This window comes from Colius striatus, chromosome 4, assembly GCF_028858725.1.
Source record: "Colius striatus isolate bColStr4 chromosome 4, bColStr4.1.hap1, whole genome shotgun sequence".
In the NCBI taxonomy this organism is placed as follows: Eukaryota; Metazoa; Chordata; class Aves; order Coliiformes; family Coliidae; genus Colius; species Colius striatus.
The window spans coordinates 19,229,911-19,256,124 of record NC_084762.1 but is presented as its reverse complement, the minus strand read 5'-3'; the positions used below and the strand labels follow the sequence as shown (position 1 = coordinate 19,256,124).

The following is a 26,214-nucleotide window of genomic DNA, read 5'->3' as shown; positions in this document are numbered from 1 at the left end:
GTTCTCCTGGAGGTTAAAAAACCCACAAGCAATAATGGTGCAGTTATTTCTGCCAGCTGTATCACAGCTTTAGCAGAAAACCTCACACACAGCACTCCCAGCAGTGTTCTCAGTTGACACGTTCTGAAGGGAAATCTTCTGCTCTGGCATCTCCACTTTTGATCAATACACAACGTATGCTAGAGACCCCCTACTAAACAAGGTTTAATCACATACATAATCATACCTTGTATCTGCTGTTAACATTAACACACTTAGTGGTTATTTTCCAAGAATACATCAGTAGAATTGAAGAGGATAAAAAAGTTTCATTAATGTAAGGTTATTATTAACATCTCGCTTTCTAGTAAATCTTTCTCCTTCCAGAAAGGCACTTCATTGGGACATCCTCTGGTCTCTCATCCAGTGTGAGGCCTTTTGAGGCTCACAGGGGCCCTTTTGTCCAAGCCCTGAGGCAATAGCTGCTGTGGAGCATCTCAGGTCTCTGGAACACCTGAGACCCTGGCTGGGGACTACAGGTACTATGGAAAAGCAAATCTCTTGTGACTGATAGAAAAGCATAAGGAATATTGCCCAGGCTGATGGACATCTGACAGAGAAACCCCCTGGGGGAAGCTGATCCTATGGTTCCTGTGCTTTATTATCCAGGGCCAGAAAACCAGACCAGAAACCCCAAAGCAGACACACAATAACATCTCTCCTGATCCATCTCCTTAATCTCTACAATAGATCACATAGAATCCTTCTAATATTCTTGGTATTTCCCAATATAGTATCAGTTTTGAATCTTCTTTCCTGTAGTAATTACTTCTGCTGAACATGTTATGTCAACAGTCTCTGGTGTGACAGACCTGCTCCCCAGCCGAGACTCACCCAGGAGGGAAGATACTTCTAACAATCTTGCCCTTGAAGATTTGTACATAACTACTGGTGGTAAAAAAATAATGTACTGAATCTGTCTTAAAAGAGTTACAAGTTGGAATAATATTGCCAAATTAATAAATTGGTAGCAAATTTATGATGCGTCGAGGCCTTAATGCTTTCTTTTGTATGATAGTTTTTTATTCCTTAATGTTTCTCATCTCCCTCCTACCATCTCTTCTTTATGCTGATTTCTCTCTCCCTTTTATAGCTAGAAAAACATGATACTCTACCAAAATTTTCAGTATAGATTCTGAATCTGTTTCATGGAATCTGCTGCTTAAAGTCCAACTTAGTCTCACACAGCACTAACATTACTATACTGCAGAGGATTAAGGATACTACGAGACTTCTACACTGAATATTATGGAATCGTTACCCCTGGAAGCTTTCACTTTAAACCTATGTAGTTAAAAATGGGAGCATTCACAAATACACATGAAAGTACACTAGGGAAGAGCTGCTTCTGTTTTTATACAACTTCTAGAAAATTCAAAGTTAACAGCTACAAGTCTCTAAAGGACAGGGATGGATGGAATGGATGGATGAACGGATGGCCAAATAAAAAGGGAAAGGAACAATCAGTAGTTTGAAACATGCTAAGATATTAAAGATACTCTTATAAGTGTTAATCTATCTCAGTTACCTTTTCTATTCTCTTCTAATAACTACAATCCACACATCACACACTGAATCATTAGATCTGTTCAAACTGTTGCTTTTAATATATTAAAGTCTGTATTCTTAAATCAATAAACACCTACAGGGAAAACCTGGCTTTTATAATAAACAGTAATTAAAGGAAAAAAGAGGTGTAGCTACAGGTGCTTGTTTCATACTGTTACTGTTCAGCTTAACATTGGAATGAGACACAGGTCTACCAGTTTTCAAAGAACACGGCATAAAAACCAGTAGTGAAAATTATGTAGGTAAGAGGTTTTTTTAAAATAGCTTGTTATTACATTTGTTTCTTTTGTATAATTGGAAAGCAAACAAAAAAAGGGGTATTAAGTAACATATTGCTTTGCATTGCTGCTGAAAATATAAGCGTTAGCCCTTTTTTTTTCCAAACCAAGCAATACTGTAAATTGAGTGCAAGACTGGAAAAAACCAAACCCTCACAAAGATAATTTAAATTTAATATTTCTTGCATAACACACTAGTGCTAAACATCAGTAGAGATACACAAAGCGAAGTTCAACACAACTTTGAGTGCATGAAAGCTGAATTCTTAATTTGCATAACAGCTGCTGACACAGCACCCTGTATGCAATGACATTCAGTGCAGACCAGCCCCCTCATTGCTACACTCTGATGCTGTGCTGAATGCCAGAGACTGGCAGTTGGTTCTAGGGAGACACGGGCAGGGAATGTGTGTCCTGGTATGTAGGACATCACCCTTCTGCCACCGGCAGGGTTACAGCTACGCCCATGATGTGGGATTAGGTCACAGAATCACAGAATGGTAGGGGTTGGAAGGCACTTCTAAAGATTCTGTGCCTGCTTCCTGTTCTGTGCACACAGGCCAAGACTGGGTTGGAACAACATGGAACAGAGAAGCTATAAATACTGGTTTCTCATGAGAGAAGGAAGAAATAATGAAAAGACAGCAAAGCAAAGGTCTAGAAATTGCTCTGGATCAATTATCACAACTGCATTGTGAAGCTGTCAGCCCCTACCCTGCAAGCTACTTACAGAAGCCAGGCCCATTATCCGAGGGAATGTAAGGGATGAACATCCATCTGGACTTTGTCCAAAAGTAGTGTACGGTGTCTGAAACCAAGCCTTCTCGTTAGCCCAAACCACGTCACACAGAGGCAATATAGATGCTCCAAGTCCAATGGCTGGGCCATTTACTGCTACAATAATAGGCTTCTTAAACTGAATAAAAGTATTCACAAAATTCCTGAAGAGAAACAGAAACATGCACTCATTACATACTATAGAGAGAGTAAAATACACCAGCCCTTAAATTTGGTCTTCATTCATCTCCACTGGAACATCACTTTCAAACTCAGCCTGCTAACCTTCCATGATGAGGTGGTTGCTGTGGTGGATGAGGGGGAAGCAGTGCAAATACTGTCTCCCATAAGACTCTCAAGCTGTTGCTGTATGAGATGGATGAACAGACAACAGTGATGGGGGCAGAAAAATGTCAGAATGGCTGACCCAGAGGGTTCTATTAGTGGCACAAATTCTAGTTGGAAGCCATTAATTAGCATTGCACCCCAGGAGGGTGCAACTTCTGGGTCCAGTACTGTTCAACAGCTTTGTTCATGGTCTGGATGATGGGGCAGAGAGTACCCTCAGCAAATTGGCTGATAATACAAAACTGGACTGATAAACTAGAGGATTATGCTGCCATCCAGATGGACCTTAACAGGCTGGAGAAATGGGCTGACAGGAACCTCATGAAGTTCAACAAGGGGAAGGGTAAAGGCCTGCACCTGGGGAGGAACAACCTCAGGCACCAGCATATTCCAGAATCTAAACAGCTGGAAAGCAGCTTGGCAGAAAAGGACCTGGGAATCCTGGTGAACATCAAGTTGAACTTGAGACAAGCAATGTGCCCTTGTTGCAAAGAAGACTAACTGAAATAGATGCATGCAAAACAAGTTTCTACTGGAACTATCTTATGCAAGCTGGCATACAAACATCCCATCCAGACACTTAAGATAATTCTAATCATATCTGAATATTCCAGAAAGAACCCTCTCCAGGATATATATATAAATGCCACTGTTTTTATATTTGAAGGAGGTTTGTAGATGTTTTAAGTTACTTTTATCCATTTTATTAATAATAAATAATAGGTGACAAATCAGGATTGTGGAAGGGCCTAAAAAACTAGCCATGGAAGCTCAGTCTTAAGAGCCTCAGTCCCCAGCCTCATCCAAAGTCAGTTGCATGAGCAACTTTTACATGGAATGATAGAAAACTTTCCTTGAAAAAAAAAAAAAAATCAATCATCATCTCTACGAGCCAACTGTGACTGGAATGAAACAGACTTTACATGTTATAAAGCCTTTTTTAGGGACATGAATGCTGATAATGATAACAAAATATAGGTTTCAGAAGGAATCTAGATACTCTGAAAGCATACAAGAGCTAATCCAAGAACTCAGGGCCTCAAAACCAGTCTTCAAACTATAAGCTGTTTGAACTGTTAAAACATATCTAAGATCCATACTTTTTCCATGTATATTTTTCTAGTTAGCTCATTTTGTTTAAATGTCAGGTTTGGTAGCTAGAATTGGGATGATAAGGTGACTAGTATTAATCTAGTCCTCCAAAATATCCATCATTCTACTAAGTTACTAATTTAATGTACATCTTATACACATGTGTGTGTGTGTTCAAATTCTTTTCCTGAAACTCTATGGCTATATAAATCTTTAGAGATTGGTTTCAGCTGGAGGAGTGTTAACATACTACCAGTTTCCATTGTCAGATTTTAGTATTAAAAATAGCAATGCATGAAATGACAATCCAAGCAGAAAGGGAGAGGGAGTATAAAGAAGTACTGCACGCCTTATCACATAACAGGTGAATGTCTGAGATCTTGTTCAATTAGAAGCTTTTGAAATAAAAGATAAGCTAAGACAGACTACATGATGAATACCCACTCAAGATGACTGGAGATAATCTTACATACCTAATAGCTTCTGCCATCTTAGTGCTTTCCTTTTTTCTATCATCCGTTAAACGTCGTATAAAATAAATAAAATCAAGACCACAGCAGAAAATGCTACCGACTGCACTGAACAGCACAAGTTTACTGTCGTCTGCAGCTGCTGTGTTCAGTGCACTTTGGACCTCCTTCATTACCTGAAAAACAAAAAAAATAATTAGAATCTTTTTATTCCATCATGGAAAAGGAGCACACTGTTCTCTACACCTCCTCCCCTCATGAGATCTTCGACATCTTTTAATTTTTCCCTAAGATCCACTCAACCATCATATTAGAAAAGTTATTTTCAGGTAATGAAAAAAAGTTAAGAGAGTTAGAAAAAAGTATTAGAAGCTCTGCATTTCCAAAGTATAATTAGACTAAGGTAACATAATCATTAAGAAAAAGATCTAATAGATGTTCTCTGTAACAAAAGCACCCGTTGAGCATTTCTGTAATTTGGACAGCAGATGGCATATGCAACCAGTTCAGGGAAAAAACAACTCGACCTTAATTCAGGCTAAAGCTTGTTTCAAGTTGCACTCGTAAATATCCGCATCTCTTACAAGAGCCAGAACATCTGCGTGTTCAGATAACGCAGTTCTTGCCTGAATTACACTTAGTTGTCTCGCAAGGAACAACTCGAATCTTGTTTTGTGTATGTTTGTGCCTGAATAACAGGCATAAACAAGGCAAGGACTTAGAACTCCTCCAGTACCCTTCCCTCCACAAAAATCAGAATAATTCTGACCTCTGGATTTAGTGAATTATTTTCTGATGATTTTGTTGATAGCAAGATGTGTGTGAATCCATCCTGTTTCCTGACAACAATGTCTCTGTACCGGTAGGCGCTCTCCGTTTGTCTCACGCTGAAACGGAGCCTTTTATCAAAAGGTTGATCTCTCCTGTCATCAATAAACCTTCGTTTGCTGGCTGTCACTCCTGTTACAGATGTCTGTATGTTGGTTGTACCATTGGCTGCTAATGCTTCCATAAAGGTGGATGTACCTGGAAGTAGTTTAAAACATAACATTCTATTACCAACATTTTATTAGCTCATCAGTTTTGAAATCCCTGTTATCATGAAAACATATTAATCATAGTAATAACACAGTAAATACGAAACTCGGTCCCCTGGAAGCTACTGAAATGTTACAGAAATAGACACTATGTACTAAAGTAAAGTGACAAAGGGATCCAACAAATTCATTTTACAGTTATGGGAAAATACACGTTAAACAAATCAATCATCATGTACTTATTTTTAGAAGGAGGAAAAGGTTTATTTATTGTTCCTAATACCAATGCACTTCAGTAGGTTAATGCTGTGCTTTCTTCCCTTCCAACATATTTAAGCCACCTAACAGCACTGAGATTGCAAAGATAATGCAGAAGCAAAGCTGTTTAAACGCCACAAGAAGTTAATATACGGAAGAAAATGACAATTACAATAAACCAAATAAAGAACTCGGTTGACAAGATCACATAAAGCATAACAGCCTTTAAAGGAAAATGGAAAAGAAGAAATAGAGATTACACTTTTTGAGAGGGAGCCGAGACCCATGTAATGATGGATACTTTAATGGATTCACAGACAATGAGATATTCCTCAAGTCTAAACAATTTTTGCTAATACAATTGGCAAATAGAGCATTATGACTTTCTGGTCCTGTTCCCAGTCACTTAAATAGAGACAATTCGATGGCACGCAAGTGAACGGGCCATTCCTTGTGACACAGAAGGGACAGGTTTATGTGTATGCCACATCAGAAACGTAATACCAAATAAAGAGCATTCATAAGAGAAAACAGAGAGACCATCATGGATCCCATTGGTATGTTAAAGTCTCCATGGAAAATCTCCATAAAGTTTGTCTGATTAAAGTAGTGGAGTATGTGTGGAGGGAGGGGACAATTCAGTTAAAATTCTTGGAAAAATGTGTTATGGGCCAAGAAAGGAAAATTTTGAAAGCCTTTTCCTGGAAACTAAGGTCTGAGACTGTTAATATCTGCTGGAAACCCACAGCTCTCATCTCTCAAACAGGTACTTCAGAATATCATGTATATGGTGCCTTAAAAGCCCCATAATAATAAGCTGGTAATTAGTGCCGTTTATGGATCTTGCTAAAATCGTCATTACATTTTTGAAAAAAGATAATCATAGAATGGTAAAGACTGCTAAAGCTCATGTAGTCCAACACCCCTGCCAAAGTAGGTCTGCCTAGATCATGTCACTTACATCCAGGAGAAGGAGACTCCACACCCTCCCAGGGCAGTCTGTGCCAGGGCTCCCTCTCAGTTTCTCCTTAAGTTCAAGTGGAACTTTTTGTGTTCCAGCTTTTGTCCATTACTCCTAGTCTCATCACTGGACATTACAGAAAAAAGTGTTAATCCATCCTCTTGACATACACCTTTCAAATACTTGTACATGTTAATATGATCCCCTCTCAATCTCCTCCAGACTAAACAGCCCCAGTTCTGTCAACCTTTCCTCATAAGGAAGATGCTCCATTCCCCTGATTATCTTGGTGACCCTGCGCTGGACTCTCTCCAGAAGTTCTCTGTCCCTCTTGAGCTGGGGAGCCCAGAAAAGGACACAGGACTCCAGATGAGGCCTCAGAGGGCAGAGTAGAGGGGGGAGCAGAACTTCCCTTGACCTGCTGCCCACACTCATCTTGATGCATCCCAGGATGTCATTGGCCTTCTTGGCCATGAGGGCTGTTCTAATAATATGCAATGCTTTTTTTCAAAAACAAGATGCCTCAAACACTTGTGTCTCCAGTGAAGACATTAAAAGAGGCTTACCCAAACAACTGGAATATCCTGTATCTCCACATTTTAGCTGTAGTCAAATGTTACTTAATCTCTCTCTCTGATACTTCACATGGGTCAAAGAAAGAGAAAGACTAATAAAATTTATATTTAGACCATTATACATTTTTCTATTTGTATTTCAGAAACTACCTTCAGATATAAATCAAGTCTTCCTACCAGGTATTTTGAAATAAATCTTTGATTATAAATCTGTTATGATAAATTAGGCAAGTTGTCTGTCAAACAAGCTATAAAATAATGAAGTTTAACTTTACTTTTTAAAGTCTTTCTTGTTGTATTGGTGATTTAACCCTCTTACCATACCACTTTTTGTTGAAGAAATTAGACAGCTCCAGATTTTTCAGTTGTTTAAAGTGAAGAGTAAGAAACCATGTTCAGTTTGTGATCCACAACATGAGGTGAACCAAATGAAATGGAAAATTAATATTTTATATTCTCACAGAAGTTTCACATTTATTCCTAAGTTTTTCATGGCTTATCAAATTCCTTTTTTTTCATTTCAGCTGAATAAATAAAAGTGTGATGCATACCAAATATGGAAATGATAAGAGATGCTTTTGATACTTTTCCCCTTGTAAACCACACTATGCTGATTGCATTCTTTTAAAAGAATTCCCTTCAAAGGGAATTTGCAGGAACACCACCGTTGCCCCACATTTCAGTAGGGACATAAAATGAAATGTTATCACTGGTTTGTTTTTCCATAGGAAAAGTAAATTAAAAAAAATTGAAATCACCTCTGATTTCTAAATCCTGTATCAGATTTTATGGCTTCTGTCCCAGTCACAGTGAAAAACATGGAGAACCAGAAGAGCACAATAGATTAGACAAAGGAAAAGGGGGGGGGGAAAGAAGAAAAAGTCAGTAAACTTGTGTAAGAGCTTTGAGAAGATCTTTTCCCACGACTCATACTTCCAAAGACACACTCAAACACCAGAAAATTACTTTTGAGATGTAAGAGGCAACGATTACACACTTTAAGAGACAAAATGTTTGGCAAGAGAGACCCAGATGTAAACACCACACACCACTTTTCATGCTTACTGAAGTAGAAGAGACCTTCAGAGCTTTTATATAAGTTCTGTCTGCACTTGTCAATAGTTGCAGTTTCAAACCACAAACAAGAGACAGCTGCAGTTCAGTGGAAGAAGTCTCCTACACCCAATCTTCTAAACTGGGATACTTAGGGATCCTTAGACTGGAATAAAAAACCTGTTAGCTTAAGAAACCATACCTCTGCACAGGGAGATCTGGCCATCTGGTACAGATTAGAAAACAGCATTGATGGAGTTAAAATATGTTCGTTGGTGTTTGTGGTTATTGTTGCAAGTTTGTGACCTCTAACACCTTAAAATATGGGGGGCTCTTTCTTTTGGCAATTGGGTTATCTAAAAGGCAACTCAGATGTAAAAGCAGTACTTCATGCTATGTATAAATAGGCAAAGGTTGCATCACTCAGTCTTGGACGTGGGTTACAGTAAATGGGTATGAAAATTAAAGAAGCCTCAGAGAGAACTGAGTATATTGGCATAGATTTCCTCACACGAAAATTTTGCATTGAGCTTATTTTCAGGTTAATTAAAACTATATTTTACAATTTGAAAACCCAGATTTTGTAATGAACCAAAAGCAGTTCTGCATTAGTAGAGGTAGTATATCAAAGACAAACAAAACACTACAGCCCTGTCCTTTCAAACTGAGCCTTCCAAAACCAATAAGGGCTTGGGAAGAAGACAATTTACCTTGGACATTATCAACTAATGCAGAATTATGGGTTTTAAGAAGTAAACAGCTCTTACAGTTACAAAACCCTCTTCTAATTGCAATCTGTTAATTAATGTCACATGAACTTTTCAAAGGTGAAGATATACTACTACTTCACAAAGCTTCACCATACAGATGCAGAACAAAGTTAGAAGGACTACTTGGTTTTGCAGCTGCTGATCAAAACCTGGTAACATCCCTTTCATGCATCTGCTCTCAGAGACAAAAAAGGCTATGGGCAACAGATAAGAAAGGAACTAGTTTTAGTCAAAAGGAAGATAGACACAAAATATGGAAGCTAGAAGAGGGGCAGAACAGCAAAAGTATTATCATCCCCATTCCACTGGCAGAAGACAGAAAAAAACCACCTTTCCAAAATACAATTAAATGATAACAATTAAAATGCATTATGCCAGACATCTGGATAAACAGACTTAAAAGCAAAGCAAGTAACACACAGCAACCTAAAAGTTAAACTCCCAGGCTCCTCTCTAAGCTATTCATGCCTCAGTGTTACACTCTCCAAAATTCTTGAGAAGTTCAGTTTAGCTTCCATAGCAAGCCTCAAAAACCAACATTCCCCCTCCGTGCAAAAACACTGAGGACACATCCAAACAGGTGCCCTAAAACTAGCCGAGCCTCTTTTGCACTCTTCAAGTACACACGTACTAGTGGTGGTGCTCTTAATTGAAAAGTCTGCCTGACAGAGTACTCCGTTTCTGAAATACTTAGCACAGATGTCTAAAGAATAAGCATACGAAGACTGGAGGTGTGAATGATGCCGAGTATTCTCCCCAACTTTAGCAATTATTCAAACGTGCATGCCCAGAACAATAGGTTGCACCCCAAACCCCTGTAACTAAATCCTTATCCCCTACAGGATTTTCCAATTCACTGTTGAAACCACTATGGGTTTGTCTTCTAATCTATCTTTTGGCAGTAAGTTCTGTAACACACACATTTGCTTCCTTCATCCCTTTCATCATATCCCATCTCTGGATTGATCAGTTCTTATCTTATTTATCCTTTCTTCTTCCAGAAGTGAGCCAAGCCTGTCATTCTCCACATCTCTTCCTCTTCTTGGAACAGGGTCCAAAATGGCACACAATACTCAAGATAGGGATTTATAATACAGCATATTCAAGGTTTCTCTTTTGTCTTCTACTCCTTTTCCATAATAAAGTTGAACAATTTATGTGGGTGTATTTGGCTGTATTATTTTTTTAAAACTAACACTAAGCAGGTCTTTGTAGAGAACTACCCAAAACAAGCCCAATGCTCTTTTCCTGAGCAGTATCATATAGTCAGGAACCGGTCACTGTCCAGGCATGGTTTTATGTTTTGCTATAGGCACAATTTTCCACACAAGCCTTGTTTTGTCCTCTCATTGCTTGCCATTCATCTGCACTGAAAGTAATCAAGAAATCACTCAGTATTTTGAGATAAGTCTGCAGTGCTCACAAGCAGCTTCAGAGCAGACTCACACCTCTCCTGAATCCTCCTGCACAAAACACATCCTCTCCTATATTAAGTGACAAAATGGTTAATATGAAGTATCCCACTTGAATAAGCAAATGAACAAACACCAGCAACGACAATTTCTTATGGTGTTAACTGCAAAAATAACACTCTAATTGTAACTGATTAAAACTCAAGTACTGGAGAAAGGGAAAAAAAACCCAATCAGCAAAACTAGGAGAGGAAAAAACCCCGACAAAACAGTGGTAGAAGCTGTATTTTTTCCAAAGACCTTCCTGTACTTTCATTGCTTTATAGTCCTATGCACATAAAATCCACAAGACTTCACGCCAGTTAGCCAGTATGGGTTGCCTCATGTTCCCATTTTGCATACAAACAGTGGTGTTTTGCTACATGTTCACGGGCACTAATAAGCTCAAACTGTAAACATTGTTAAGCTTTTCCAGCTTTAACTCTGCACCACATTAAGTATTTCACACAGTGGGACACTAGCCCCAGACAGTGATAGTATAATGTAAACATATATAACAATTTCCAGTGACATTTCTACCTATGCATCAGCAATTACAACAGCAAATATTTCTTACAATTGTAGTGTACTGGCACAGATTATAGAAATTCAAAATGATGGTTATAAAAACCTATTTTTTTGTCTATGTATTTTGTTTGATTCCAAAATGTAAGTGCCACAAAGTTCCAGCTTCCTTTGAAATGTCACTATATACATTTATAAGACGAACAAACAGTTCTCAATTTATTGTATGTTTCACCTTAAATACTGGTTGTTCTGTGCTTCACAAAGAGAATTCAGAATGTTGAGGTCATTTATGAAAGAAAGATACACTTTAGTTAAACCCTTGCAGAATATGGTGTTACATCAATGCAAAACAACAGTTTTTTACTGTTCAGGTGAGGGAGCCCTGGCACAGGCTGCCCAGCGAGGGTGTGGAGTCTCCTTCTCTGGAGGTTTTCAAAACCCACCTGAACGCATTCCTATGCAACCTGATCTAGATGGACCTTCTTGAGCAGAGGGAGTTGGACTGGATGATCTCTAAAAGTCCTTTCCAACCCCTACCATTCTATCATTCTAAGTTAACATAGTCAGACTAAGGTAGACCTATTTAAGTCATATGAGTGTAAATCAAGGAAAGCTTACACAGAAGACAGTGCATATGACAGCTCTCACCATTTTAGCTGTCATTCAAGATGGCTGTAAGGAAGAAATATACATAAAAATTCCTAAGCACCTTCAATATCACTGCAGTCAAGAAATCTCAGCCATATTTCACAGTAGCACACACAATAGTATTTGAAGTGGAGAGGCAAAGAGTTGGTTGTATTTCTTTTTCTCACAAATAAGTACAAATAAGAAAAACCTTCACCAGGTTACAGACTCCTTTTTAAGACCTTTTAATAGTGGGGACATTTAATACAGAAGAACTTTCCTGTCTTGATATTCTTGGAGCTGCAGGTTATGATACCACAGTGTTTGTTTGAAATGCTCTCACAATTTGAGAGTCAAGTAAGGACATCTCTTGGGGCTCATCTACAGAAGAAAGCTATTGCAAAATGGGCTAAGGTTTAAACTTGAAGTATATCCAGCTATTTCACACTAATTCCTAAGGTGAACACATTCTATTTTAAAAGTACTTCATTGCAATTTAATCCAATCCCCAAAGTGATCTAAAAACGTGTCTCTGTGTGTGGAATAGGAGTGCCCTAACGTAAGGCTGGCCTAGAGCAGATATTACCAAAAGGCAGTTGCCTGCATAGACACAAACATACACATGCCATGTACATGTAATAATTTTTTCAAAGACACCAAAACTTTCTAAATCATTTTCACTACATTATTAATGAGCTATAGCTAGGTGGGTACAGCATCACTATGTTGGCAAAAGACTTTCATTTGCCTTTTTTTTTTTCTTGAAAGGAACACGTCAAGTGTTGACATTTCATTCTTACCACACAGATGACGCTTTCAATACCAGAGTTCACAAGAGTTCCATTCACAATTGCTGACAAAAACATTTGCAAGTACAGTGCAGAAAAGTAGCAGACCAAGAAAGCTAAAGGATTTTCAGAGGTTCAGCATACTGATGTGTATGTATTAAGCTTTGTAGGACACTCCAAGCTCTGAGTGCCAAGAATATCTGGAGTGAGCATCCCTACTGGGAAGAAGCATCTGTTTTTATATATCTACCTCAAGGAGGTAGATGTGTCTTTCCAGACACTGTTTAATGTTTGCTATTAATAGAAGATGTCTCAGCCTCCTGTGGATATTCACCACCAGGTTCATTAAGAGGTGGCCAATTAATAATTACCTGAAGCCACATTAGCTTGAAGCAGAGGCGCCATCTTCCACCACACAAGTGCACACACCTGTGTGTTTTAACATGGTCAGCTGTATCCTCTACTTGGGTGACCTGCAACACGTAATATTGCTGGCTTCTACGAACACAGGCAATCTATTCTGCAGCAGCACGCTCTTAACAGAAATCACTGACCTTGATGGAAATAAGTGGCTGGGGTGGGGAGGAGAAGGACAAAGGAGGAGTCTCTTGATTCTTCAGGCTTTTGGGTACCTCTTAAAAAAAGTAAATATTGCCATGGTGGGTGTTTAGTCCTGAACCTTGCACTTAAGGAGGAGGGCTGCTAGCTCCTTGAGCACTTCTGCTGCATGAAGGCTTGCAGAACAAAAATCAACACAGCTGGGCATTGACACCAGGGGGAGAAAGTGTGGGTGAAGAGATTAGAGGTCTTGAGAAGTGTAAACACAGCTCCAGAGTCCTCTGATGAGCAGCACATTCAGAAATGCTGTGCCAAGCAGGTTCTTACATTTGCTCAAGGGAAAGTAGTCTCCCCTGGAGAGTCAAGGATTTGTGCCAAGATCTCTGAACAACCCTGCCTTTAGGCAAAGCACACAACTGCCAGTCACACCACATCTAAACAGGTATTTACAAATTGTTCTAGAGGCAATCTCTCCACCAGTCTTCCCAACATTCTGGGAAGATAAGCCCACATTAAAAGTAGGATGATGAAAAGTATCTTTGGGTATCCCATGCAACAGGTGCTGGACCATGAGATTCTCAACTGAAAAAATAATTCAGAATCATGTAACACCTTGCCAAATTTGTCCTTTTACACTGTTGGAGAGAAATAAATCCCAAATATCATCTACTGACAACAGCTGAAATGAGGTATGATAGAAAAGAGTAAGTGCTCTCAAGCTGAATCTGGTCTCTCCTGTTTATTGTTTGGCAATACCAGGTAGGATCAGCAAGTATGTAAGAACATGCCCGAATTGGAGAACTCACGAAGAATATCCAGAATTCTTTATTTATCCTGTATGAAATAGCAATTAAAAAAATCCAACAACACAATAAAAACCCCTCGAAACACAGAAAAAGTCTAAAGTTAACAGTAGGAGCAAATGACTTGGATCAGATGCTTTCCATGAGGAAACTTTATACGATGTCCTCCCTTAACTAGGCTTTGACCTGTATCACTGCAGGAAACTACCACAAAACACAGGAGGCATTTGTCTTCACGTTATCTTGCCCTACAGTACAAAGGGTATGGTTCTCTATATTGTGGGATTTGCAAGAGAGCAAAGATCTCAAACATGGCCATGAGTCTTGGAAAAAAAACTCATCCTAAGAACACATTTTCATCAAATTTTGAAGTCACGAATATAGTGGTGAACAAGTGAAGAAAAAAAACCCATACCCATGGTAAATCACAAGAAAACAACCACAGTCAAAAGCAAAGCAGAGAGAAGGCAGTGCTCTAGTGTCAGCCAGCAGCTGGGACGAGCTGGAAGCAGTGATCTGCCCATCCATGGCAGGATGCACATGCACTGGTAGCATTTGGGTGCATACCCTTCCTATTGCTGAAGAAAACAACCAGCTTTCTACTTCATTGATTGTTGTCATATTTATGAATGGTCTATCGAAGGCAAAAATCTCATGGATTTACCCAAACTGGTAACTCCATAAAGCACTGATTAAGTAATTAACACATGCTGCCATAGATAAAAAATGGTGCAGAGCTGTGAAAGTGGCTTCCCTCAGGCAACAGAGCTAGTCAGTATAGAAGCCAGGATTATTAGGTACAGGTGGTCTCAATCCCCAAAAGCTACTTTCCTCTATAAAAATATTCTTTTATACAGTGTTGGATGGAGTTTTGCATTTAGAGAAATTACACGTATCTAGATTAAAGTACAGGTACCAATATTAATACTGCTACTAGACAGAAGAGACAGCTTAAGGAAGCAATGAAGTATGAACTATAATATTTACTGTTTCAGCAGCACCTATATATTAATATGAAACCAGAGCCTCCAAGAGATTACAAAGACTAATAAAGAGATTTAAATTTTGAAGAAAAAAAATTCAGGAAGTGGCAGATATGGCAGAGAAATACCCAAAACAACAGAATCCCTCCCCCTCCCAAAACAACGTGATTTAAAGCAAATTTCAGAACAAGTTAAAAAACAACACAAACCAGTGAAGAGCCCTCTCATAGAGGAGGACTTAGCAGTTACTATCAACCATGCCAAAAACAAGGGAGGTTTAGGCAGGTACCATAATGCCTGCTGCTACACAAAAACAAGAACAAAGTATATCCTATATGATGCTTTAAATCAAAGTGTGTGGTGGCCTCAAAGAGAATTTTATAGCTTATTTAGCTGGCAATAGGAAAGTAAAGTTTATTTGACTATTTAGAAATGGAGATAGGGTCATGTTTTTTTCACAGGAGTCATATTAGTGTGATCATAGCTCAAGAGTCAACCAGAAAACACCTCAATTTGCATTTTAAGTCTAGGAATGGTTACAACTCCAATTTCTGCAATTCCAAAGTCCAGCACTAGAGCCTCAGATGTTCATCAGGAAGTTCACAAAGCCATGCTTGGACTTACATTTAGTTAGAGGCAGTTCATGGATAATGTGCTCTGAACATCTTTAGACACAGCAGACACCTAAATGCTGAATCTTGTTTTAGGAAACAATCCACTAAGAACACACAGAGAAACCAAAGATATCAGAGAAGGTCACTACATAAATGACAGAAGAATTACTATTAACTAACGCAAAGATTGCACCAAAGTAATGGGACTCGTACATAACTAATCATAATTGCAAGCTCACTTTTAACTTGGGAACCCTTTAAAATATGTCCTAGATGAGATAAAATGACAGATGAATTACATGACTGGTTGTTTCTTGAAACCTGACAGGGATCCATCTGTCCAAGTCATATTTCAACCACTAAACAAACAGAATAAAGAAAATAGAAACAGGACAGTATCAGCAAATAGTATAGAAATTTAATTTCTACCAAGATGAATGCTGTGAAATTTTAGACAAATGTGTTATGTAAAGGAGATATAGCATTATACACTTTTTAGACAAACAGCAAGATACCTCAGTCATAAGGAAAGAGTGTATAAATGGAACAAAACTTATACAGTAATTGAATTATTTTCTCCAGGAGTGAGATGTAGCTTCAAGTAACTCCACATGGTTAAACAGGTCAATAGGAACTGAGGGGAAAAATAGAATATGCTATACTTACAAGAAAATAGGAAGTAAAGAACACTGGGAAGAATACAGGGAGATGCTAAAACAGATAAAGAACGGGTATTAGAAATGCAAAGTAAAACTCTAAATATTTCTCATAGTAACAGATGCCAAACACAAATTATTTTCCCAGTGATTAAAAAAAAAGAGAAGAGAATTGGACCAAAAATAAGAGTGAAATGTAGTATAAGTCACAAAGTCAATTAAAATATTAATGGGGAAAACAGCATGCCAAAAGAAACCAGAAAAGACTTAGACTGAGTATGAATATATTGTACATGTAACAAATGACAGACTTTTAAAGGCTTGAACATGGCAAGATTGCTGACTGACAGTAAAAAAAAGAGAAACAGACAAATGTGATAGTCTATATGGGAAATATATCAAAGTAAATTAAACATCTCTGAGACTTGCTTGCTTAAGGACTAGCAAACTTGGAAGGTACCTTGAATGATAAAATTTGTAATGACGTAATTTCAGATAGAGTTGGAAAAAAATTAAAGATAAAAAAGGGCCTTAAATTTCTGCAGTTTATTTATGTTTATAAACAAGACTGCTCTCAAAGTCATGTTTCAAAAGTGTCCTTCCAATTAAAATCTACTGGGGATCCAAAGCAATACTCAAGAGAGCTATAACGGACACTGCAGAGAAATTTCATCTTTGCAAGAGTTCACTCATTACTTGCTGTATATTTTACCAATATTTTGCAGTTTCATACTATTATAAAACACACCTCAGAAGCCTCCCTGTCATATATACTTACATCTAATGTAAAGTTCCAGATTTTAAAGGAATATTTAAAAACAGGAGCAACCCTATTTGGCTCAGCATCAAAGCTGTATACACAGAATTATTTTTAGCGATATAAAGTTAAAAAATGTTTATTTTTCAATCTGTTTACATCTAAAATTAATTCTACTTTATAAGGTCCTAAAACATGAAGTTTCTATTTATGCAAAAAAAGGGAAGTCAGTAACAGCAAAGATTTTAAAGTTATTGTGTCATCAGAATAGTAACATTCTCTGTAATTTAGAGTGTGATATACAGTTATTATAAACTCTACATCTCCATTTGATCTCATGAGTGATATGACAACATACTGCCATAAGATCAATATTTTAACTAAAGCAAAGATATTACTTATAGTTTTCTGTTATTTTCTATACATCAACACTGATGATTTACAAACCCAAACACTATGTCCACTTTTAGTTACTACAGTAATTATTTTTTTCTAATACAGCTACATCACAAAAGATATCACACCATCAAATATTCCCCCCCACAGCTCAGTTAAAATGCTATCACTATCTCAAAGGAATTTATCTTCAAGATATTTTCTCGAATAGTTACAATTAACAAAAATGCCGTAGTGGGATCACCTTCACTTTTCATTAATTCCTAAAAACAATTATACGCTGGCTGAAATTTCTAAAAGAATGTGGTAATTTGATTTTAAAAAATAACAATTAAAAAGGACTACTTCTGATCTTCTTTTAAATGAGACAAGAGACTAAGAGCAAGAAGCAGCATGACCATATACATATGCTGACTCAGATCAAATCAACACTGCAAGTTCAGCTCTGCTAGAAGGGGGAAGAAGCCTGCCACACATCTGTCCTTGGGCTTAACTGGTTTTGCCAGCAGACTGGCACTCCATTTAGCTGGCAAGTTCAGGAAAGACAGCCAAGGCCCTTCCATGAGCCTTATCATATCCTTGTGATGTGGGCAAGCAGCACATCCTGAATTACTTACCAGTACTTAAGTATCCATCTAGTTTACATAACATGAAAATCAGGATTTGTTTCCCTTCACTGCTCAGTTTCTTCCCTGTAGTCTGTCAGATCAGAAATAAGTCATTCATTGCACATATTTCTGTCTAATCCAGAAACAAGGCAGCTGGGTTCCTTATCAACTTCCCTCTCTCCTCTTAGGCATCTGCTGAACAGTTCCACGAAGGCTTCCAATGTTAAACCAAATTCCAGCTTTAAACTATTTACCATCATGAGTGTTTTTATCCCCTTTGACTTTCCTTTCCCAGTCTTAAGTAAGACAACTGGAACCATAAACCAAATTTACAAAACCCATAGTTCAACTAGAGTAGAATATCTGGGGCAGAAGTATTAAGTGTCTTCCTACTGTGGGCTCACTATTTGACAGAAAGATCAACTCATGACAAAGTAGCAAGAAATGAGTAATAAATTGACATAAACAAATGAAGACATGCCAAAAACCCCACAAAACCTGACAAAATTAACAGCAAGAACAAGACAAACATTTTGCAGGGTGCACTGGGTTATCTTTCAGCTTCATCAGTTCCTGAGCACTGCTGCTTCTCAAGCAGGGAGTAAGAACACATGGGGAGAGTAGTGAAAAGATGATAGGATAACAGAGTAATGTGAAAAGTGTGTCCAAAGAGAACAGTAACACATTTCTCTGCAGTTTAAATAATATCCTGACTAGCAAATAACAATTATAGAAAAGAATAGGTATTTTTCTTATGAAAACCATTTCATTATGAAATTGAGTCCCAGGATTGCAAAATGAACTCCAATGCTACTGATTTATTCACACAGGAAACTGGAAGAATTGAAACCAGAGAACAGGTATCATTGCAGTGCTACATACTCTTTCATGCTTTGCAATCTAAAGCATTTAAAAAAATCAACCCCACACAACAACAACCTGCTGGTAATCTGTCTCCTAATGTTTCTTTGTATTGTAGGAAACAGCCTGTGGTATAAACTCTGCAAATTTGCCCCAACAGAAAAAAATTGTTGTGGGTAACTGCACAGAGAAATACAGCACACTTCATTGCTGCCACCAATTTGTAATTTATCAGTGATCACCTAGAAAGCAAGGAAACAAGAAAAGTTGTCACAAAAAGAAATAGGCATCAGAAGCAGACGGGATGTCCTCCTGAGACACGAGTGGGAGGTAAAGCCACGCTTCCACTGAGGCTGTCACAGCCTCTGCTGGGATGAAGCATGAACACGAACAGAGAAGCGCAACTATTCATCACCTGCTTTTCACAAACAGGGACCTTCCTGCCTGCTAGGTCCAGGCCTGTCCATACAGCATGGGTTTTTATTATAATAAATTCTAGAGTAAACTGCATGGATTAAAAAAAGAGAGACTAATATTCAAGCTAAGGCTCCACGGATCAGTCTAACAAATGCTCCAGTAAGCCCCTGGAAAACATTGTTTGAGAGTGCTCTGCCATCTCTGAAAATTATGCTAGCACAGTGTGTACTGAAAAAAGCTGAATTGGGATTGCTGATGACTTTGTCAGCCTTTGAAGGATGCAGAAAACAGTGCAACTGATATGGCCTCCAAAACTTGGGGAAGCTGGGTTTTTTTTTTCCTAAATGAATAGTTACAATAAATAGTAGACTTCATGTCAGAACATGTCCTTTCTACATGCAATCACGTGTTACCCATCATTACCAGCTCATGAAACAGCTTTGTTTTCAGGGAGAAACTCACACTGTGCCACTCTGGGCCGTTCTCTCCCAACTGCTCCTTTCAAAGACAAAGACCATGTATCACTCTGTGTGTATGAGCCAGCAAGCAAAACCTTTCCCTTTTTTTTTAGGCTGGCTAAGGTTTAAAACAGTCTCAAATTTAGACTTTTCCCTTCCCTCTAGTTTACATATGTTCCCTGTAACATATGAAAAATCACTGTAAGGGTGGCCATGAAGTAGGAAGCAATCAAGAGCAGAAATGTGCAAATAATGGATTTTGACTCAGAGGATGAACTGGAGATACGACAACAACAAAACCAGGTGTTTCTTCTGTTGTCAAATCTACTCCTTCTATGTAACACCTTTCAAAATGTTCTGAACCAAAATAAAAACACTGCTTCAAAACAGTCAGATGTGTACTTAATAAATCGGACTCATTTGTAAATAGGATTCTGCTTTCCTACTTTCTGCCTTTGTTACAATTGCTATTGTTAAAATGTTGCCCATATCCACTGAGGAGTAATATAATTATACCATTTATTACTAGAGTTAATGCAATAGTTTGCTGCATGAACCTGAATACATATTACTTATGTTACTTGTAGCAAAGATAAATGAAAAACCTAATAAAGTTTACAAACACCAATACAGCATTTAACTCACTACATTCTCCTTGAGGAAGGTTAAAACTGAAGCAGAACAAACCCAACAGTATATACTATAGGTTAATTTTAAATTAATCATGATTTTAGTCTCACATGCATTTAGCTAAAAGCCAGACACGATTTAATCTTAAATTCCAGGATTAGAAAGATGCTTTCCGTATGTGGTAAAGGGAAGCCAAGAGCTTGAATCAAGGCCTGTGCTATTTCAAGATCATTCTTTGAAAAGATCTATTGGTGACTTCTCTCTGCTTTAGCAGCTGAAAAAGCCACCCCTGTCAGTGGTCACAAAGCAACTGGAAACAACATTTCCTCACAACTATCTTCCTTCCAAAAGTATAGGAGAACAACTGTCCTTCTCCCAGTCAGGATTCCTCTAAAAACCCCAAACTATTTGTCCCACACAGACTCACTGGTGAGATAGTGCTTATACCCTGTACAATCATAGCAGACAACCAGGCGTCTAGCCAGGATCCAGAAGCCAAAAAAAACCAGTGTAGTCCATTTAACATACATACACACACTGCCCTGTGTTGCAGTTCTATCTTAAAAGACCCTTTAATTCCACAGTAAAAGAATTTTTAATGTTTTGATGCAACTATATACTTTAACAAGCAAATTCAAGCCAGATCCTGGAAGCAAACTGAGATTCCCCCATTTTGTAGTCCTCACAGACAAACATGGTTCAACAGAAAAACAAGCACATCTCAAGAAACACATTATTTTCACTCAAAATTTCCCTCATTAAAACCCTTCTCCTCTGCATTGACTAGATAGAATTACCACTTTTTCTGATGTCCCAAGGGCATCTATAAGAGCAAATTGCATTCTGACTTTAGCATACCATCTAAAATACCTTCTACTCTACCAGATGACCCTCAGAGAGGCCTTACCTCCACTTCTAAGTGCCTTGATTTTACTCCTGCACAGTAACACAACAGCCACAAGCCTTTTTACTGTCACATTCTTTAACCACAGAGCTACAGGTGTTTCCCAGTGACCCTGATGGACTCCCCTGCATGTGAAAACCAACTGACTGAATCAACAACAACATCTGCAGAGCAGTCTGGGAGGAGTAGGATAGATTAGATGACAAAGGTCTCTTCCAGTGCTATTTCCTAGTATTCTCTGATGCATATGTGATCACACTATCTAGTGTTTATGCCTTTTTGTCCTGACCTAAAGGCAGCCGCTTTTCAACAAGCTGGAATACAAAGTATCTGGACCAAGGGTATCAGGTGCAGATTAACAAACAGTGGAGTGGACAAGGACAAGCAGATGCCTAGCTAACTGCTGCTTTCAGTGCTGAGGAGGAAGCTCTCTGCCTGTGTCCTTGAATGAATCTAGAGGGGAAAAGCCGTCTTTTGTGGACATGCCAGAATATTTGTCTGGAAATCCACAATCACAGCTCAAATACATACCTGTACTTCTGCCATAAAATTGAAGGTCTCATACTCTGTAGGGTCTTTGTAAGAATGTTCCGATAGAGCACAATATTAATTTGAAATCAATCATTTCTGCCATGACTTCACTGATGCAAAAATTACTTGTATTTTATGCATTATTTCTAGAACACCTCCAAATCAGGAGACTGGACACCATCACCAGGTGCAAGAAATTATAACCTTCTGACAGTTTCAAAATAATGATGAGAAAAATAGCCCATGGTAAGAAAGAACTTCTAAATGACCAGATTAAAACTGGCAATTCCCGGTGCTCCAAGGTTAAGGAACATGAACAGTCATTCATCAGAGGAATTGTTAATCTCCCTGGTTTCAGTAAAACCAAAATATAAGCTAAATTAAATATGGGTGCTATTATTGGATAAACTTTGTGCAATACCTTTTGGACTGCCCAAGTAAGTTTAGGGACAAGTCTGGGAATCATTCTTTGAGATGACCTGCTGCAATATTTGGTGTTAAGATAGAATTCAGAAGAGCTGTAGCAGTAGTACAGCTAGTCTGATTCCTCTGATGTTACTGGCATTTAAGTGTGGACTGTAGTAAAAGCACATTTTCCCTGATGTGTGGGAGGTAGGACTATCTGGTAAAACAATAGCAGGAGTAGACATGAAGAGTTCAAGAGCACCATATGTTCCTGGCTTACTGCATTTATCGAGAGGAGATGACAACAATTGTATTTTTTCTCTTTATTGGACTTAAGTGGTTTTGCAACTGCCTGCTTTGTCCACTGTTGCTGCCTTCTGGATGTTTTCCACAGTGATGTATGAGATTACATTATAGAAAGATGATAAAGGCTGATGAAATTCATCAAGAAGGAAGTGGGCAGAGAGAAAAGGAGTTGAAACAAAACGAGTCTTTAGCTGCTTGCCAACAGAGGCAGTCCCAGCTGGGTGTAATTTGGTGAGCAACCCCATTCCCACCTGGCCTGCTATGAGTGAGCCTCAGCTGACCCTGCTCTGCCTTGCACAGGCCTCCCAGCACAAAAGGAGCCAGTCACAAAACTCACTGCCCTCAAAACAAACAAACAAACTAGAGTCTTTTTAAAGATGTCTAGCTAGTGGGAGTAGTATTTCAAAGCTGGGGAGATCCATTCACCTATAAGGAGAGTGCTTCCTGTGCTGATAGTATTATGTTAGTAGGAAACATTTGCAGGCACCATTATGTTTGTTTCCAAGCCAAGCTGTGTTCAGTGTAGGCAATGTAATGGATAAAAAACTGAGGGTTTCACTGAGTGTGCACACAGTCAAACATTTTTAGAAAGACTTAAAAGGGTGGTCAAGTCTGAATGGATTTTAACTTGATAGCAAAACCATCTCTGACACAAAAGGCCATAGCCATGTTAAAGAAAGGTTTAACATGCACAAAGGTTTGTGTGAGGAGCAGATGATCACTTGTCTTCTTTGACAGTTAAGACATTCAGAAAGCAAACTGCTGAGCAATATATGACATTCTCAGACTAGTGAAATTCCTGACATCCCATACATTTCTTCCACATAATTTCCTCTGATGCAAGCCCACTATTCAACTGCAGAACATTCTGGTATTAACTTTTTCCTTTCCATTTCCTTTATTATTCTGGTAATGTGTTGAAGTTTGGATGGCAGGTGGAGAGTCTGAGGTTTTTGCCTCTCTTTTTCTCAAAAGGCTAAAATCTCAAGGCAATAAAAGTTTCACCACTGCCCAAAGCTTAAATACTGCAAATGCGACCAAATATGACCTAAAAACAAATCCAGCCCTCACAAATATAACACATTACAATGACTCCTTGTTACATTTTTAAATGGAAATCTACACATTAGATAGTGCTCTCCACTGAAAACTAGGCTGAGTGAAAATGTAAACTTTCTTTTTTATTTCAAAATTTCTTCCTGGAAAGGACATTCTTTTTATCTGTTATAGTAAAAGAGGTTAATTTGCTCTGAAAATTGTTCTCATCTGCTTAGCAAAGCTGCATTTTAGATTCAAGAGGATCAATTATTGTTTAATTATATTTTTGTTTGGTTGGTTTTGTTTTATTTTTCCCAGTGCAATTATTTCTTTTAGTATGTGGATTTTAGAATAAACTTCATTAGAATCATTTAACATTGGCTTATCTAATGTACATCTATAACCTATATTTCAAATATCAATTTGTTATGTCTTGGCAAAGACCCATTTATTATTTAATTTAACAATGTGACCACATTAAGACCTGTTTTCTTTTACAAAATATGACAAAGTACATACTTGTAAGTATTACTATAAAATAGCAAAAGTCGAATGCAATCAGATGTAAACAATCAGAAGCACACAGACATTTCTCTGCATATATTCCATTTATCTCAAACTGAAAATCAGTTATACACAGCAAGTATTCACATCCCCATTGAAAGTTCCAAGTGCTGAAGTTTCATAAATACCAACTAAGAAAGCTCACTTTCAGGCCAACTCCTAAAGTTGGCCATGAACATGAAGATGAGATTTAGGGGGAAAAAAAAGGCCAGTGCAACCTGAAAAGCACTCATCAGGCCATAACCTTATGGGATGAGAGAGCAAGAATATCAAAGTTACGACAGCATCAATGTTATAGTCCTAACACTACCGCAGTGAAGAATAGATGCAATATCACTTCTATTATACTTGTAACAATTGGAATAAAACATAAGACAATTGTGCATATTTCAGGCAAACACAATTGGTCAAACTGAGTGTTTGTCTATGGAATTCCTTTGGTTTATAACAATGTATAATGTGTTGAGAGAAAGATACAAAAACAAAAGAAAGTTTACAAACTTTTAAATATTTGTCTTTTAGCTGTTGGTATGCTTCACAATTTCAAATGTCTAACAATAGTTGTAAAAGGAAAAAACAAGTACAGTCCCTAAATGAACCACAAATATGGGAAATCTAAATATTTTAAGGATTGAACCAAGACCAAACAAGCAAACTAAAGAATATCTTTCTCCAGGATTTCATGCTAAAGTTAACTGGCAAAAAACCCATGGAGCTACCATCAGGCAAAGCCCAAGTGTTTTCTGCTCAGGAAACTAGGGTAGATTTGGGGCAATGAACTTCTAAAGTAAGTAGCATTTTATTGAATTTTTGTTCATGGAAGCCTGTGGTGCTCTTATTAAATGGTCCTTGTCATCTTACAGAGTTTTTACTGTTTAGATCATTTCAAGTAAGCTAGAAATTAGAGACTAACATGTTTTCTGCAGGTTTCATTTCTTTCCTGCTACTGTTTCTTATGTTTTTTCACCTCACAGCAACTAAAAAACTGTGTTACACAGTGAGGACAAAAACCAGAAAAACAACCAACCAACAAGCTAAGAAACTTATTAGTATCAAACCCCAAAACCTTGTTACGGGAATTGTACTGAAAAACTAGAACAAGAGTATATGAAGAGTGAAGATAACATACAGAGAAATAAAAACCAGAAATCTGAACTTAAGTGTTGAGGTATCTGGTAAGGGCTTTTTTGTTTATGTGGCAAGAGCAAAGGACAGTATCATATTATCTGCCTCCACTATAAAAAAATAAACTGACTTTAAAGAAAAAAACCACTTAATTCCAAAAAGCCCAAATACACATCTGCATGTCTTCACAAGTGAAATACAACTTTTTACTAAAACCACAAAATACAGCTTTGAAGACAGAGTAAGTCCTTTATGGAAAGATCAGAGTACAGTAAATTATCCAAACAATTACAAAGCAATTAATGACCAGAATTACACCAACTTTAACTATGAGAAAATCAGACATCTGCCTTTGAATGTAATGAATGCTCTTACTGGAAAAGAGCAAAAAGCTGTAAGAAAGAACAAATCCACATGTCCCCGTAAGATGAGCTATGTGACACTGAGAGCACATTATCTCTTTGGCATTTGCTTATTTTAAGCCACAAAAAATCTAAATCTCAGAAATAGTATAATTAATTACCCATTACCGCAGGTTACTAGAAGTTGTTTATAAAATTACTAACTTTATATTCTGCAATGCAAACAAGATAGCTTTACCTTCCAGATGGAATCATTTATTATCTTTACATTGTGGACTGAACCTAGGTCCAGACCAGTCATTTCAGATGTGTTACAGGAAAGCACTGATGAGATGCTCTCAAAAATCAGTGGTCAGAATGATGTTTTAAACCACTGCACTTTGTAGGCCATAGATCATTCATCAATTTGCTGCTGAGGTTTTCTCCCACTGGACTAAACTGTCAAGAATTGTATGAAAAGACCAATAGAAATAGAAGAGGCAGCAAGAAGCCTCAATGTTCCTGAATGAAATTACTCATTACCAAACATGACTGACTTCATAAAACTTAAGGATTCAGATCAACCTTATACTTATGCAGAGTTTCCTACCAGCCTGAAGAGTTGTCTTAATGATTTC

General features: G+C 37.9%; 1 protein-coding gene across 1 annotated transcript in view; it reads right to left on the bottom strand.

Moving 5' to 3' along the window:
* Window positions 1-26,214, bottom strand: part of CDYL (chromodomain Y like) — a 106,131-nt gene that overhangs the window by 5,028 nt on the left and 74,889 nt on the right. Inside the window, exons 3-5 of the mRNA XM_061995925.1 lie at window positions 5,343-5,599; window positions 4,577-4,749; window positions 2,617-2,827 (exon numbers count right to left, since the gene is read on the bottom strand). Of these exons, the coding sequence (XP_061851909.1) occupies window positions 2,617-2,827; window positions 4,577-4,749; window positions 5,343-5,599 (641 nt within the window). The remainder of the gene's footprint in view (window positions 1-2,616; window positions 2,828-4,576; window positions 4,750-5,342; window positions 5,600-26,214) is intronic.